Source organism: Chelonoidis abingdonii, chromosome 8 (assembly GCF_003597395.2).
Source record: "Chelonoidis abingdonii isolate Lonesome George chromosome 8, CheloAbing_2.0, whole genome shotgun sequence".
In the NCBI taxonomy this organism is placed as follows: domain Eukaryota; kingdom Metazoa; phylum Chordata; order Testudines; family Testudinidae; genus Chelonoidis; species Chelonoidis abingdonii.
In genome coordinates, this window is record NC_133776.1 from 58,298,693 (window position 1) to 58,313,151 (window position 14,459).

Below are 14,459 nucleotides of genomic sequence, written 5' to 3' on the forward strand. Positions count from 1 at the left end.
GAGTAGTGGTCCCAAGTTGCAGTGGGGGAGGTCTAGGCTGGATATTAGGAAAAACTTTTTCACTGGGAGAGTGGGGAAGCACTGGAATAGGTTACCTGGGGTGCGGGGGTAGGGGGTGGAATCTCCTTCCTTAGAGGTTTTTAAGGTCAGGCTTGACAAAGCCCTGGTTGGGCTGATTCAGTTGGCGTTTGGTCCTGCTTTGAGCAGGGGTTTGGACTAGATGACCTCCTGAGGTCCCTTCCAACCTTGATAGTCTATGATTCTACGTATAGACTCTGGGTATTAGGCCGTACTTCCCTGACGACAAGGGCTAACACATTGACTCTAGCCATTGGGATGTACTGCCCTCAGGCTAAGGGCTGGCAGGAGGACTTAACCGTGGCACCCTTGCCCCACCCCAAAGAAGGATGGGGTGTACTTGCCCTGCAACACCAAGGAAAACTCACCTCCTGTTGTGGTGTTTTAAAACCTCCAAATCTTAAGCATGTTTGCTGGAGCTTCCTGGCTATTCAGGCATCCCTAGTCTATCACTGACTCTGAGCAGCTCCCTGGGGCAACTTTTGGCAGACCTGTGTATAGGAGGGATGGGGCAATGGGGAGGCCACTCCAGTGCTGTTCCCCTGTAATGGATGGGGAATAGGTGAGATGCAGGGGCATCTATGGGAAACATTACAAGCACCGTTGCCCAGGGCCATTGCTTAGCCCCAGAGCCTTAAAACTGAACGTATTCAGAAAGGCCTTATTTTTGTTGTAGACAAAACGATAAATGTGTGGAGGGAGAGAGCTCACTACGGCCAGAGCACGAGAGACAGAAAATGGCTGGGATTTCTAAAGGCGCCCTTAGGTCCATATCTAGCCCTCATTCCTACAGTATCTGAGGGCCTCCCAATCTTTTTTAATGCACTGGTCCTCACAACACCCCTGTGAGGCAGGGCAGGGCTGTTTTCCCATTATACAGGTGGGGGAACTGAGGCACAGAGAGGCTGAGTGACTTGCCACAGACTGCCTGGCAGAGCAGGGAATCAAATCCAGGTTCTCCCAAGTCCTAGGCTAGTGCACCAAACACTGGCCCATCCTCTGTCGTGGTGTCACTGTCCATGAATTCCAATGGAAATTGAGGATTCAGCTCCCTTAGGCCTTTATTTATTTATGTATTTATGTATTTATTTTTAAATCTCACCTAATGGGTTTGCTCATAATATTGGTATCTTTGAGGAGTATAAATTATATTGGTGCCAGCAGATGGCAGACTTGCATTGATTTTCTTAGGACTGTAGACATGTACTTCTCATCTGACAGGAAAAGGATATCTACTGCAGGTCTAACTTCACTCCTACACAGCACATCCCTGCCATCTCATGACTGCCATCTCTCTCTCATCTATCCCTCATTCTATGTCCAGATACCTCCGGCTGTCATCTTGCAGTCCTATCTCTGACCTCCCTCGCTGCAGGGCTGAGGGTTTGAGCATTGGCCTGCTAAACCCAGGGCTGTGTATTCAATCCTTGAGGGGGCCGTTCTGTGTGACAACCCTGTAAGCCAACCCTGCGAGCCATGTTGTCAGTCATCCCTCCCTCCGTCAGAGCACCAGCAGACAATTGTCTCACACCTTTTTTCAGCACAGACACCATTGCACGGCAAGCAAGGAGCCTGCTCAGATCACCACCACAATTATGAGCACTGTAAACACCATGCACATTATCCTGCAGTATATGCAGAACCAGAACCTGCAAAAGCAAAACCAGGTGAGGAGGCGATGGCAGCGTGGTGACAAGAGTGATGAGGTCATGGACACAGACTTCTCTCAAAGCACAGGCCCTGACAATGTGGACATCATGGTGTTAATGGGGCAGGTTCTGTGGAATGCCAATCTTGGGCCCAGGAAACAAGCACAGACTGGTGGAACCGCAGAGTATTGCAGGTCTGGGATGATTCCCAGTGGCTGCAAAACTTTCGCATGCATATGGGCACTTTCATGGACTTTAGTGTATTGCTTTCCCCTGCCCTGAAGTGCAAGAATACCAAGATGAGAGCAGCCCTCACAGTTGAGAAGCGAGTGGCAATAGCCCTGTGGAAGCTTGCAATGCCAGACAGCTACTGGTCGGTCGGGCATCAATTAGGAGTGGGCAAATCTACTGTGGGGGCTGCTGTGATCCAAGTAGCCAAAGCAATCACTGTGCTGCTGCTAACAAAGGTAGTGACTCTGGGACATGTGCAGGTCATATTGGATGGCTTTGCTGCAATGGGATTCCCTAACTGTGGTGGGGCGATAGATGAAACCCATATCCCTATCTTGACAGTGGAGCACCAGGGCAGCAAGTACATAAACCGCAAGGGGTACTTTTCAATTCTGCTCCAAGCACCGGTGGATCACAAGGGACATTTCACCAACATCAACATGGGATGGCCGGGAAAGGTTCATTATACTCACATCTTCAGGAACTCTGGTCTGTTTCAAAAGCTGCAGCAAGGGACTTTCTTCCCAGACCAGAAAATAACTGTTGGGGATGTTGAAATGCCTATAGTCATCCTTGGAGACCAAGCCTACCCCTTAATGCCATGGCTCATGAAGCCGCACACAGGCACCCTGGACAGTGGTCAGGAACTGTTCAGCTATAGGCTGAACAAGTGCAGAATGGTGGTAGAATGTGTGTTTGGATGTTTAAAAGCACGCAGCGCAGTTTACTGACTTGGTTAGACCTCAACGAAACCAATATTCCCATTGTTATTACTGCTTGCTGTGTGCTCCACAATATCTGTGAGAGTAAGGGGGAGACATTTATGATGGGGTGGGAGGTTCAGGCAAATTGCCTGGCCACTGATTACATGCAGCCCCACACCAGGGTGGTTAGAATTGCACAGCAGGGCATGCTGCACATCAGAGAAGCTTTGAAAATCAGTTTTATGACTGGCCAGGCCACGGTGTGAAAGTTCTGCTTGTTTCTCCTTGATGACCCCAACCCCCTTGGTTCAGTCTACTTCCCTGTAAGCTAACCACCTTCCCTCCCCGCTTCGATCACCGCTTGCAGAGGCAATAAAGTCATTGTTGCTTCACATTCATGCATTCTTAATTAATTCATCACATAAATAGGGGGATAACTGCCAAGGTAGCCTGGGAGGGCTGGGGGAGGAGGGAAGGACAAGGCCACACTGTACTTTAAAACTTATTGAATGCCAGCTTCCTGTTGTTTGGGCATCCTCTGGGGTGGAGTGGTTGGGTGCCTGGAGCCCCCCCCCCCACCGCTTTCTTGGGCATCTGGGTGAGGAGGCTATGGAACTTGGGGAGGAAGGCAGTTGGTTACACAGGGGATGTAGTGGCAGTCTGTGCTCCTGCTACTTTTCCTGAACCTCAGCCATATGCCGGAGCATATTAGTTTGTTCCTCAAGTAGCCTCAGCATTGCCTCTTGCCTTTTGTCACCAAGCTGACACCACCTATCATCTTCAGCCCGCCACTTATTATCTTCAACCCTCTACCTGTCCTCGCGTTCATATTGTGCTTTCCTAGACTCTGACATTGTCTGCCTCCACACATTCTGCTGGGCTCTTTCAGCGTGGAAGGACAGCATGAACTCAGAGAACATTTTATCAGAATTGTGTTTTTTTTCGCCTCCTAATCTTCGTTAACTCTGGGAAGGAGAAGATAGTGCGACCGTTGAAACAGTTGCAGCTGGTGGAGGCAAAAAAGAGAGAGTGGTAGTTAAAAAGACACATTTTAGAGAACAAAGGGTACACTCTTTCACTGTAAACCTTCCTGTTAACATTACATAGCACACGTGCTTTCGGTACAAGGTCACATTTTGCCTCTTACTGAGGATATGCCAGTCTGGTGTGAGAGATCTTTCACGCAGGGCCAGGCAACAGAATTTGGCTTGCAGGCTGCCATGGTAAGCCAGAGTCACTTGGCTTCTTTAACGTTCATAACAGGTAGGAATGGTTTCAAACAGCAGCGCCCTCATTTCCCATAGCAAACAGCCATTGGGCTGGACATTTAAAATGGGTTGGCCATTTAAAAGGAGGAGAGGCTGCGGTTTTCAGGTTAACATGCAGCACAAACCCAACTAACCTCCCCCCACCACAATTCTCTGGGAGGATCGCTTCACCCCTCCCTGAACCATGTGGCTAACAGCAGGGAACATTTCTGTTCAGCTGCAGGCAAACAGACCTGCAGGAACGGGCACCTCTGAATGTCCCCTTAATAAAATCACCGTATTTCAACCAAGTGTCCAGGAATGATATCAGTCTCCTGAGGATAACACAGAGAGATAATGAACGGATGCTGTTTGAATGCCAGCAAACACCGGGACCATATGCTACCAGGCTTTGTTATGCAATGATTCCAGACTACGTGCTAGTGGCCCGGTGTGGTAAAGTGTCCTACCATGGAGGATGAAATAAGCCTGCCCTCCCCAGAAACCTTTTGTAAAGGCTTTGGGAGTACATCCAGGAGAGCTTTATGGAGATGTCCCTGGAGGATTTCCACTCCATCCCCAGACACGTTAACAGACTTTTCCAGTAGCTGTACTGGCTGTGAATGCCAGTGCAAATTAATCATTAAACATACTTACTTTTAAACCATGTATAATATTTACAAAGGTACACTCACAAGAGGTCCCATCTCTGCCTGGCAGGACTGGGAGGCAGCCTTGGGTGGGTTCAGGGGGTACTGACTCAAGGTCTATGGTGAGAAACAGTTCCTGTCTGTTGGGGAAAATGGTTTCTCCATTTCCTTGCTGTGAGCTATCTTCAACCTCCTCCACATCATATTCCTCATCCCCAAAATCCACATTCCTGTTGCGTAAGAATCCATTGATGGAGTCTACACACAGAAGTGGGCCAGTTGTAGGAGTGCCCCCTATCCTGGCATGCAGCTCATCATAGAAGTGGCATGTCTGGGGCTCTGACCCAGAGCAGCCGTTTGCCTCTCTGGTTTTTTGGTAGGCTTGCCTCATCTCCTTAAGTTTCACATGGCACTGCTGCAGATCCCTGTTACAACCTCTCTCCTTCATGCCCTTGGAGATTTTTTCAAATGTTTGGGCATTTCATCTTTTGCAATGGGGCTCTGATAGCACGGATTCGTCTCCCTGTACAGTGATCAGATCCGGTACCTCCTGTTCGGTCCATGCTGGGGCTCTTTTGCGATTCTGGGACTCTATCATGGTCACCTCTCCTGATGAGATCTGCACTCACCTGCAGATCGCCACACTGGCCAAACAGGAAATGAGATTCAAAAGTTCGTGGGCCTTTTCCTGTCTTCTGGCCAGTGCATCGAAGTTGAGAGCACTGTCCAGAGCAATCACAATGGAGCACCCTGGGATAGCTCCCGAAAGCCAATACCATCGAATTGAGACCACACTACCCCAAATTTGACCCGGCAAGGTGAATTTCAGTGCTAATCCCCTCGTCTGAGGAGGAGTACCAAAATAGATTTTAACAGCCCTTTAAATAGAAAATAATGGCTTCGTTGTGTGGACGGATGCAGGGTTAAATCGATCTAACGCTGCTAAATTTGTAGTGTAGCCTAGGGCTGGGACGGCAGGGACAAAGCTGAGTCCAGGGGGATCAGAGACCCCAGCAGAGTGTGGGGAACCACATCCAGGGGGGACAGCTGCCAACCAGGGCTGCCTTGTCCGGAGGTGCAAAAGGCCCAGGACAAGAGTAAAACAGACTTGAGATACCTGCCTGTCATAGAGGAGCCTTTTCAGAAGGTGGCCCTGGACTTGGTGAAGGACAGTTGGTAGGGGAAGGCCTCCCCCAATGGAGAATCAGTGGTGGAATATGTACTGACTTTCTGAGAAAAGCTCACTGAGCTCATGGGTCTGGCCAGGGAGAACCTACCCAGGGCCCAAGGGAGGCAGAAGATCTGGTACGATTGCTCAGCCTATGGCACCAGGGACCAGGTGAGGGTTCTCATCCTGGTGAGGAAGAATAAGCTGCAAGCTGCCTGGCAGAGGCCCTTCAAGGTCATCAAGCAGCTGAATGAGGAGAACAAGGTGGTGGAACTGCCCAACCAGGCTCACAACCACCGAGGGTACCAGGTCATTATGATGGAGCCGTACTGTGACAGAGAGAAGCTGATACTGGCTGTGTGGGGCCAGTGGGAGAAGGGGGCAGATCCCCAGGGGGGTCTCTTCCCTCAGACAGGAGCCAGTCCCTTGCTGGAATCAATTCCCCTCTCTGACTAGCTAACCCCTGCCCAGCAAGCAGAGATTCATACCAACAGCTGTTTTCCAAACAGCCTGGGCTCAATAATTGAGCTGTCCACTGAGTGGAAATGGGAGCTGGCCCTCCCATGCAGGTGTTCCCAATTCAGAGAAACTGGGAACACAGCCCAGGCCCTGGAGAAAGAGATCAGAGACATGTTGGCTTTATGAGTGATGCAGCCATCCACCAGCTGCAGGGCCTCTTCTGTGGTGCTAGTCCCCAGGAAAGATGGGTTGATCCGATTCTGTGTGGCCTCTCGGAACCTCAATGCCATCACCATGTCTGAGGCCTGACCCATGCCTAGGCCTGATGAAATCCTTGACAAGTTGGTGGGGACTTAGTACCCCACGACCAGGGATCTCACCAAAGTCTTCTGGCAGGTGCTTTTGGATCCAGATGCCAGGTTGAAACCTGTTTTTGTCACCCCTTTGGGACTGTACAAATCTCTGGTCCTACGTTTTGGCCTCAAGCAAGGGCGGCTTCAGGCCCCAGCACACCAAGCGCTTCGGCAGACCTCCCGCAGGCGTGCCTGCTGGTCCCGCATGCCTGCGGGAGGTCCACCAAAGCTGTGGGACCAGCGGACCCTCCACAGGCAAGCCGCCGAAGGCTTCCTGCCTGCCGTGCTTGGGGCTGCAAAATGCCTAGAGCCGCTCCTGGCCTCAAGGAGGCGCTGGTCACCAACCTGCACCAAGGGGATCATTTACTGAGGGGGATGGAGAGTTTTACCCTAGTGGACATTGATTATATTTGTGTCATTAGCCAGACCTGGGAGGACCATGTGTCATAGATAAAGAGGGGTCTGGGTTGCATCCAGGATGCAGGACTGACTGTAAAAGCTGGCAAGTGCAAGGTGGGGATGGCAGAGGTGTCGTACTGGGCCACAAGGTGGGGAGCGGCTGCCTAAAGGCAGATTCGGCCGAGGTGGAGGCAATCAGAGATTGGCCTGCTCCCCAGACTAAGAAACAGGCCCATGCCTTTACTGGGATGGTGAGGCGCTACTGGAGGTTTGTGCCCCACTTTGGCTCTGTGTCAGCTCCCATCACTGAGCTATGCAAGAAGGGTGAGCCAGACAAGCTGGTCTGGAGGAGGCAGTGCCAGAGGGCTCTCTGCACGCTGAAGGAGGATCTGGTCAAGGGCCTGGTGCTGGGAAACCCAGACTTTGACAAGCCCTGTATGGTGTTCACTGATGCCTCAGACACAGGGCTGGGTGTGGTGTCGATGCACAGTGATGCAGGGAGAGAAACACTCTATCATGTACCTGAGCAGAAAGTTGCTGCCCTGGGAGCAGAGCCATGAGGCCATACAGAAGGAATGCCTGGCCCTAGGGTGGGCTCTTAAAAGGCTCCTGAAGGATCTATTTGGATGCCACTTCACTGTGTGCACTGACCACTTGCCCTGCCGTGGCTGCACCAGATGCAAGGAGCCAATATCAAGCTTCTGAGGTGGACTCCATCCCTCCAGGAGCATGAGATGGAGGTGGTCCATGTTAACGGGAGTGCAAATGTTATAGCTGATGCTTTGTCCCGGAGAGGGGGGCCCAAACTTCCCCAGGCCATTGGCTAAAGTGACTCCGTTCAGTTCAGTCTCAAAGGGAGGAGAGATGTGATGAAGTAGGGATTTTCCCTTGTGATATTGTATGTGAGTCTTTCTCTTGAGCCTATGTGAGTTTTACTGTTTTGCATGAATACATATGCTATGACCAGTGCTCTTCGTAACCTGAGACATAGAAGAGGGATACAACTAAGTGATGACCAGGTGACTCTTTGCCCAGGAAGCAAGATAAAAACCAGGAGGAGGAGCAACGGGGTGTCTGAGGTCAGGTCGCTAGAAGCTGGCAGTCTGCTTGGGGGCACTTGAAGATGGGGAGTCTAGGGCTTTTGGCCCAGGACTCCCCAAGATGGACTTGACTGAAAGTCACTGATTTCTGTGCTAATAAGTTCTGTCCTACTTTGTGTTCCTGTCTACTAATAAACCTTCTGTTTTACACTAGCTGAGAGTCACATCTGACTGCAGAATTGGGGTGCAGGACCCTCTGGCTTCCCCAAGCTTCTCTGTAAGCTTCTTGCCCTGGCAACAGTATGCTCAGAGAGAGGAGGCTCCCCCAGAGTCCTGACTGGCTTCATATGGCGTAGTTCCAGGGCATCGCCCGCTTACTCTGTGACAGTCTCTCACTCTGGCTTAGTGGCCATCTGCATGATTGACCAAGTGTAACACTCTCTATAAACCACCCCTAACTATCTGTTACAGAAGAGCTGTAACTATCTGTTACAGAAGGCCCCTTAAATAGTTAAGAGATAAGGGGCCTGCAGAAAACACTTAAGAATTTGTAGCATAGTTCCTGGGTTTTGCAGGACCAGTGAAACTTGTGCTCTGCAAATGTCTTCCTCCTTGTCACTCATGCTTTACATCACGATGTCAGTACATACTGAATAAACAAACAGCATTCTTCCCAAGGAGCACCTGCACCAGAACTGGCGATGGGCCTGACTTAGAGCTCAGATTCAGATCCAAGCTTTACCCTATGCTGGGCAGGTTTAGATTTGGGGTTACAATTAAGGCAAATTACAGGGACAAGCCGAAATCAGGGTGCTGGTTCTGGATTCTACCATCCCTAAGATTCCTGGATAGGAATGGTCAGATCCGATGTCTTCTGATCTGAGCCAGTGTCTAATCAGAAGAATAAAGAGAACAAAAGCAGGATGTACCATTTTGCTCTGCCATGTTGTCCTGGTGTGTTCTCAGTGCAAAGGTAGTCAAGTATGTTTATTTAAATAGAACATTAGGTGCCTAAGAAATAAAGGTACCCTGAGCTTCTGGATTCATTAAGTTTCAGAAAAGTTAGAAGCAGTAAGAGATGGCAGCAAATTACATTCAACTTTCATACTCAAAAGTGACTTAAAGAGAATTTTAACTGTAATATAACACTAACTCCTCCCTGGTGCTGGTAGCAAGATGCTGCAGAGACAAGAGACCACCATGCTGGTGCTGGGAGTGAAACGCCAATGCCACTCAAACTGGAGGATTGTATAGACATGCTACTGACCCACTCTGCTTAGAACACTACTCACTCTACCCTACAGCTCCTTGGGTAAAGCACTGGAGCCACACGAGCCATTACCCTAAAACAAACCCCTATCTTGCTCCCCGGCTGCTGAAACCCGATTCTACCTGTAAGTTGTACCTGTCATCCCTGATCAGCCACTGCAGCTCTGCTAGGTTCCCCATGGATGCTGCATTGTGTGCTGGAGTCACACTGTTTTTGGTTCTCTGGTTCCCTGGAATCTTGGCTTGCAGTACCAGGAACTTCAGGCACTCCAAGCTCCCTGCTCTTGAGGCACGGTTGAACCAGGCCCCTCCCAAGAAGTCTGTGATGTTCCAGCCCAGAGTGCCATTTGTGTGCAGCTGTTCTATTGTTGTCAAATTCTCTTCCTTGGTGGCTAAAATTCCATGGGAAGCTCCATCCTCTCTGTCTCTGAGCCTCTTGTTTTATGTGCAGAGCAGATGTAGCCCGTCTCTGGTTACCTGAGAAGGTACACCTGGGGGTATATGTAAAGCAGAGGGGGCTAAGATAGGGTGGGAAATGGAGTTATCCATCAAGCAACCTGCATTATAACAAACATATTCAGCTGGGAACAAATAAGATCCCAAACTGTATGGGGAATTGCTACACAGACCAAGCTTTTCCTAGCTTTGCTCCCCAATTGTGCATTCAGCCCCAAACTATGTTAAAGCTCAACTAAACAGTTATTGTAAATAAACATATAACAAACCCTTGGGTCCTAAATTGTTAACAGAGCATATAGGTAGACTCACAAGTTACAAACTCTCCCAACAATATTCTGACCTACTGAAAAACTACTTTCCTGTTGAACTGCTCTGAATGTGCCATAACCCAGTTGGCACCTCATGGCTTTGGTTTTCAAATCAGACATCTGGTGAACTGCCATGGAGATTTCATACTGGGAAGGCAGTATGTTTACTTCAAGCTACTCATAAAGTTACAGGGCCAGATCCTAAACTGGTGTAAATTAGTATAACTCTTATTAGCTTCAGTAGAGATGTGTCCATTTACACTAGTTGGGGCTCGTGCCCAAAGATAAAAACCTAAAGCATAATTATGTAGCAACTCCAAAATATCTACACTTATGTGGCTATTTGCATGGCCACATCTAATAAAGAGAGCCTGGAGCCCTGGTCCTGGTGCAAGATCTGAGGCCTGAACCAGAGACTGCGAACCAAAGTCAGACCATGTATTAAAGCAGATGCTTTCAAGTTCACTGTCCAGTACGTGAACTTGGCAAAGTTGTTGCTAGTGTACTAGGCCCTAGATATTTATGTAAATATATTCTAGCTAGTACAGATACACCCCAATCTAATACAAGATAAGATGGTTTGACAAAATAATGAATAGGGATGTTTTGTCTAAGAAATCAGGAACTAGGGGAGGTAACAAACAGATGCCATGAGATACATAAGGTGGTATGGAAGTTGTATGTTAGTTGTTTGTTTTAGTTTATAAACATAGGGATACTTCACCTTAATTCTTTGTTTGGGCGAAGGAGCAGCAGAGAGTCCAGCTGCTGACTGAGACATTCCTTGCCACAGGGAAGGGAGCCAGCATGCTAGGACTATGTCTTGACACTAATAAACCTTGCTGAGTGCCTATGCCACTGAACCGTGCCTGTAGTCTTTCTTTATAAGTAACTGTGACATTGCACTCCATTTGTTTTATGGAAATATGCTTATGAATGTGAATATGATGTAACTGGAATATGCTTTATGCAAAAGGTCTCTTGTAAGGCATCATAAGAAAGGTTATAAACTACTAAATATATTCCTCCTATTTGTATGCCTGTATCCTTCTTGTATCTGAAGCTAGACATATGAAGTATAACTCTTGAGATCCTATTGTAATTATAGAAAGTGTGGACCATTAACGATGGTATAGAATCTTGATGGCTCCCATTAACTAAGACAATTGGTTGTAAATGCAAGCCTTCCTGTGTACGTGTGGGCCAACCCAAGAAGAATGGAGAGCGGGGGGGAGGGGTCTTATAGTGTCACATGATACTGGAATCCATCTTAATCCTTGTACTTTTTCACTGATGAGGTGGGGCTGGGGACAAGCACAGACAAAAGATTCCCGCCTTGTGCCAAAGCTATAAAAGGGGGTGGAGCAGGACAAAAGGGGCTGCCAGCCATAAGAAAATCCTTGCTTACCACCTGAGATGTCTGTTGGAACTAACAAGGACTGTGCCAGGGGAAAGGATTGGGCCAGACTAGGAAGGAGTCTAGTCTGTGAAAGAAGCTTATTGAAACATCTCTGAGGGTGAGATATTACCTGTCATCAGTTTCTTAATGTATTAGGCTTAGACTTGAGTATTTTTGCTTTATTTTGCTTGGTGACTTACTTTGTTCTGTCTGTTATTCCTTGATACCACTGAAATCCTACTTTTTATACTTTATAAAATACTTTTGTTTATTAATTAACCCAGGGTAAATTATTAATACCTCGGGAGGGGCAAATAGCTGTGCATATCTCTGTCAGTGTTATAGAGGGCTGACAATTTATGAATTTACCCTGTAGAATCAAAGAATATCAGGTTGGGAGGGACCTCAGGAGGTCATCTAGTCCAATCCTCTACTCAAAGCAGGACCAACACCAACTAAATCATCCCAGCCAGGGCTCTGTCAAGCCTGACCTTAAAAACCTCCAAGGAAGGAGATTCCACCACCTCCCTAGGTAACCAATTCCAATGTTTCACCACCCTCCTAGTGAATAAGTTTTTCCTAATATCCATCCTCAACCTCCCCCACTGCAACTTGAGACCATAACTCCTTGTTCTGTCAGCTGCTACCACTGAGAACAGTCTAGATCCATCCTCTTTGGAACCCCCTTTCAGGTAGTTGAAAGCAGCAATCAAATCCCCCCTCATTCTTCTCTTCTGCAGACTAAACAATCCCAGTTTCCTCAGCTTCTCCACATATGTCACGTGCTCCAGCTCCCTAATCATTTTTGTTGCCCTCCGCTGGACTCTTTCCAATTTTTCCACATCTTTCTTGTAGTGTGGGGCCCAAAGCTGGACACAGGACTCCACATGAGGCCTCACTAATGTTGAATAGAGAGGAATGATCATGTCCTTCACCAGAGTAAAGCGGATCTATTTGGGGTTCAGGGTCCCAGAAAGGCTGAACACTGGGTGCTGGAAAAGTGTCTGTTAACTGAAGAGCTCCTGGGCTGAGTGAATCTCAATTTCAATGAACTGCAGCGAGGTGTGGCCCAACCTCTGGGTCTATGCTGGAGCTGACTGGAATGTCTAACTTAGCAAGACAGGAGTGGTTCTTTCAGGAGGGTTGTTCTCAGTAGTATCCCAGCTCATCGAGTGACAGTCTTGAGGGGAGTCTCTGAGACCGAATCCACCACAGCAACATCAAGGTCTGATGAATTAACATGCTGCACTATCTATTAATAGCACTAAAGCTTCAAGGATAGAAGCACTGGGCAGCCCAAACTGCATTACCAAAGCAACAATGTTCCAGCCTTCAGCACTTATCAACACTGGGTAGTACTACTGAGGTCTGCTAAACCAGCTGTCTGAGCAGAGCTGGGACAGCACACTGAAAGAACACATGCACACACAAGCCAAACTGACAACACTATGTAATCACACTGTATGCAGGGCATGGCATAGAGCAACAAGGGTTGGATTAGACCAGGCATCTAGCAGCGAAAGGCAGTGTGGCTCATTTCTCCAAGACATCTTGTTCCCTCCCTTAATTATTTGTTTTCCTAAGTTTGATCTCACATGAGACCATTCCACACCTTGACTAAAGGGTCTTGGATTTCTTTCGGTGTTTATTGATAATCAAGGAGGGCACTTTTTGTAGCCATGTTTTGGATTAATTACATGTGTCACTAGTGTGAAATTAATTCAAATGTCAAAAAACCTATGATTCAAGGGACAGAAATCAAGATTGTGGTACCAAGAGAGGCCATTTTTAAAAAAACATAAGCAGATATTTATAGCTACATTCTGCTCTTATAAGGTGACTTGAAAAAAAATCCAGTAGCTGTAGTTATAGGCTTAGCCCTTCAAACAGCAAGGGGCACTCAGAACGTACTAGCATTTACATTTACCTTTCCTTACAGCTCCCCCAGAGGACAGATAACCAGCTCCTTCCCGACCTCAGTCCTGATCAAATGAAGTCAATGGAAGTTTGGCCACTGATTTCAATAGCAGCAGAATCAGGCACCCAGAATGCAACTATGGCCCTGTAGTATTTGACACAGAACTCCACAGCAGCAAGGAGCGCCCTTAGGAATGGGGGCAGCTTTTTTAACATATTGCACAGTTTCACAAAGTTTCTATGATTTCTGTCACAAGGTTAGAAAATCATAGTAATTAAACAGGACACCAGTAATGTTATCGGCACAGGGGGATAAATGTTATCAGGATGCTCAGATCTAATCTGCAGTCACTCGGTAAATACTTCATTCCAGTCTAATTTTGTAATTAAGCGGTTTAGGAGGAGTCTGAGTGTGGAATCTTACATTCAAACACAACTTGCATGGAGGTTTATGGCTGCTGGTGCACGCTGGAATGGATACATTCACGTATGGCTGATTTATGTCCAATTCAGAGTCATCTCACAGCAATTCCAAAGGGAGAGTATATGGCTCAGAAGGGATCTTTGCCCTTAATATCCCACCGTTGCCTGGAAACGGCCACCCTCACTTCACGTTATCCCTCTCAAAAATGTTGGCAGCTGTAAGCTGAAATGTGGTACCTGGTGTAGTAGGAAGAGAGCCTGAGATGTAAGTCCTTGTATCAGAGGCCTGGTATGAGGCAGGACTGGTTCACAGAATCTGGCAAGAACAGGGCTAATATTGCAGAAATACACATTCCTAAGGAATGCTAGTCACAGAGTACTCACGTGAACACATCCCAATATCAAGTGGTACCTGAACATCCCGATACCAAGGATGGTATAAAAACTTTCCCCAAGGATAACTAGAATCCAGTAATCCCTCCTAAAAGATAAGGTCAGGCTGACAGTATGTAATAGAGATGTTTTAATCGAACCTATATGTAGAAGGATGAGTGATAACTAGCCATGTCAGGGGGCAGTAACTACAGTAACTATGTCAGAGGGGCAGTACTAACTTGTTTGTATCAGGGTATAAAGATGTATCTCAGAGGGAGTATCTTTGTCTGGCCACAGGAGGAACGGAAAGTCACACCTTTCACTGAGCTGG

The 14,459-nt window shown here is 47.8% G+C and overlaps 2 protein-coding genes across 13 annotated transcripts in view; one reads left to right on the forward strand and one right to left on the reverse strand.

The window, feature by feature from the left end:
- ESPNL (espin like) overlaps positions 1-14,173 on the reverse strand; it is a 45,950-nt gene extending 31,777 nt beyond the window's left edge. The window contains 2 exon segments of the mRNA XM_075068992.1: positions 9,371-9,682; positions 14,138-14,173. Coding sequence (XP_074925093.1) covers positions 9,371-9,682; positions 14,138-14,173 — 348 coding nt within the window.
- KIF1A (kinesin family member 1A) overlaps positions 1-14,459 on the forward strand; it is a 522,969-nt gene that overhangs the window by 358,976 nt on the left and 149,534 nt on the right. The window lies entirely within an intron of this gene.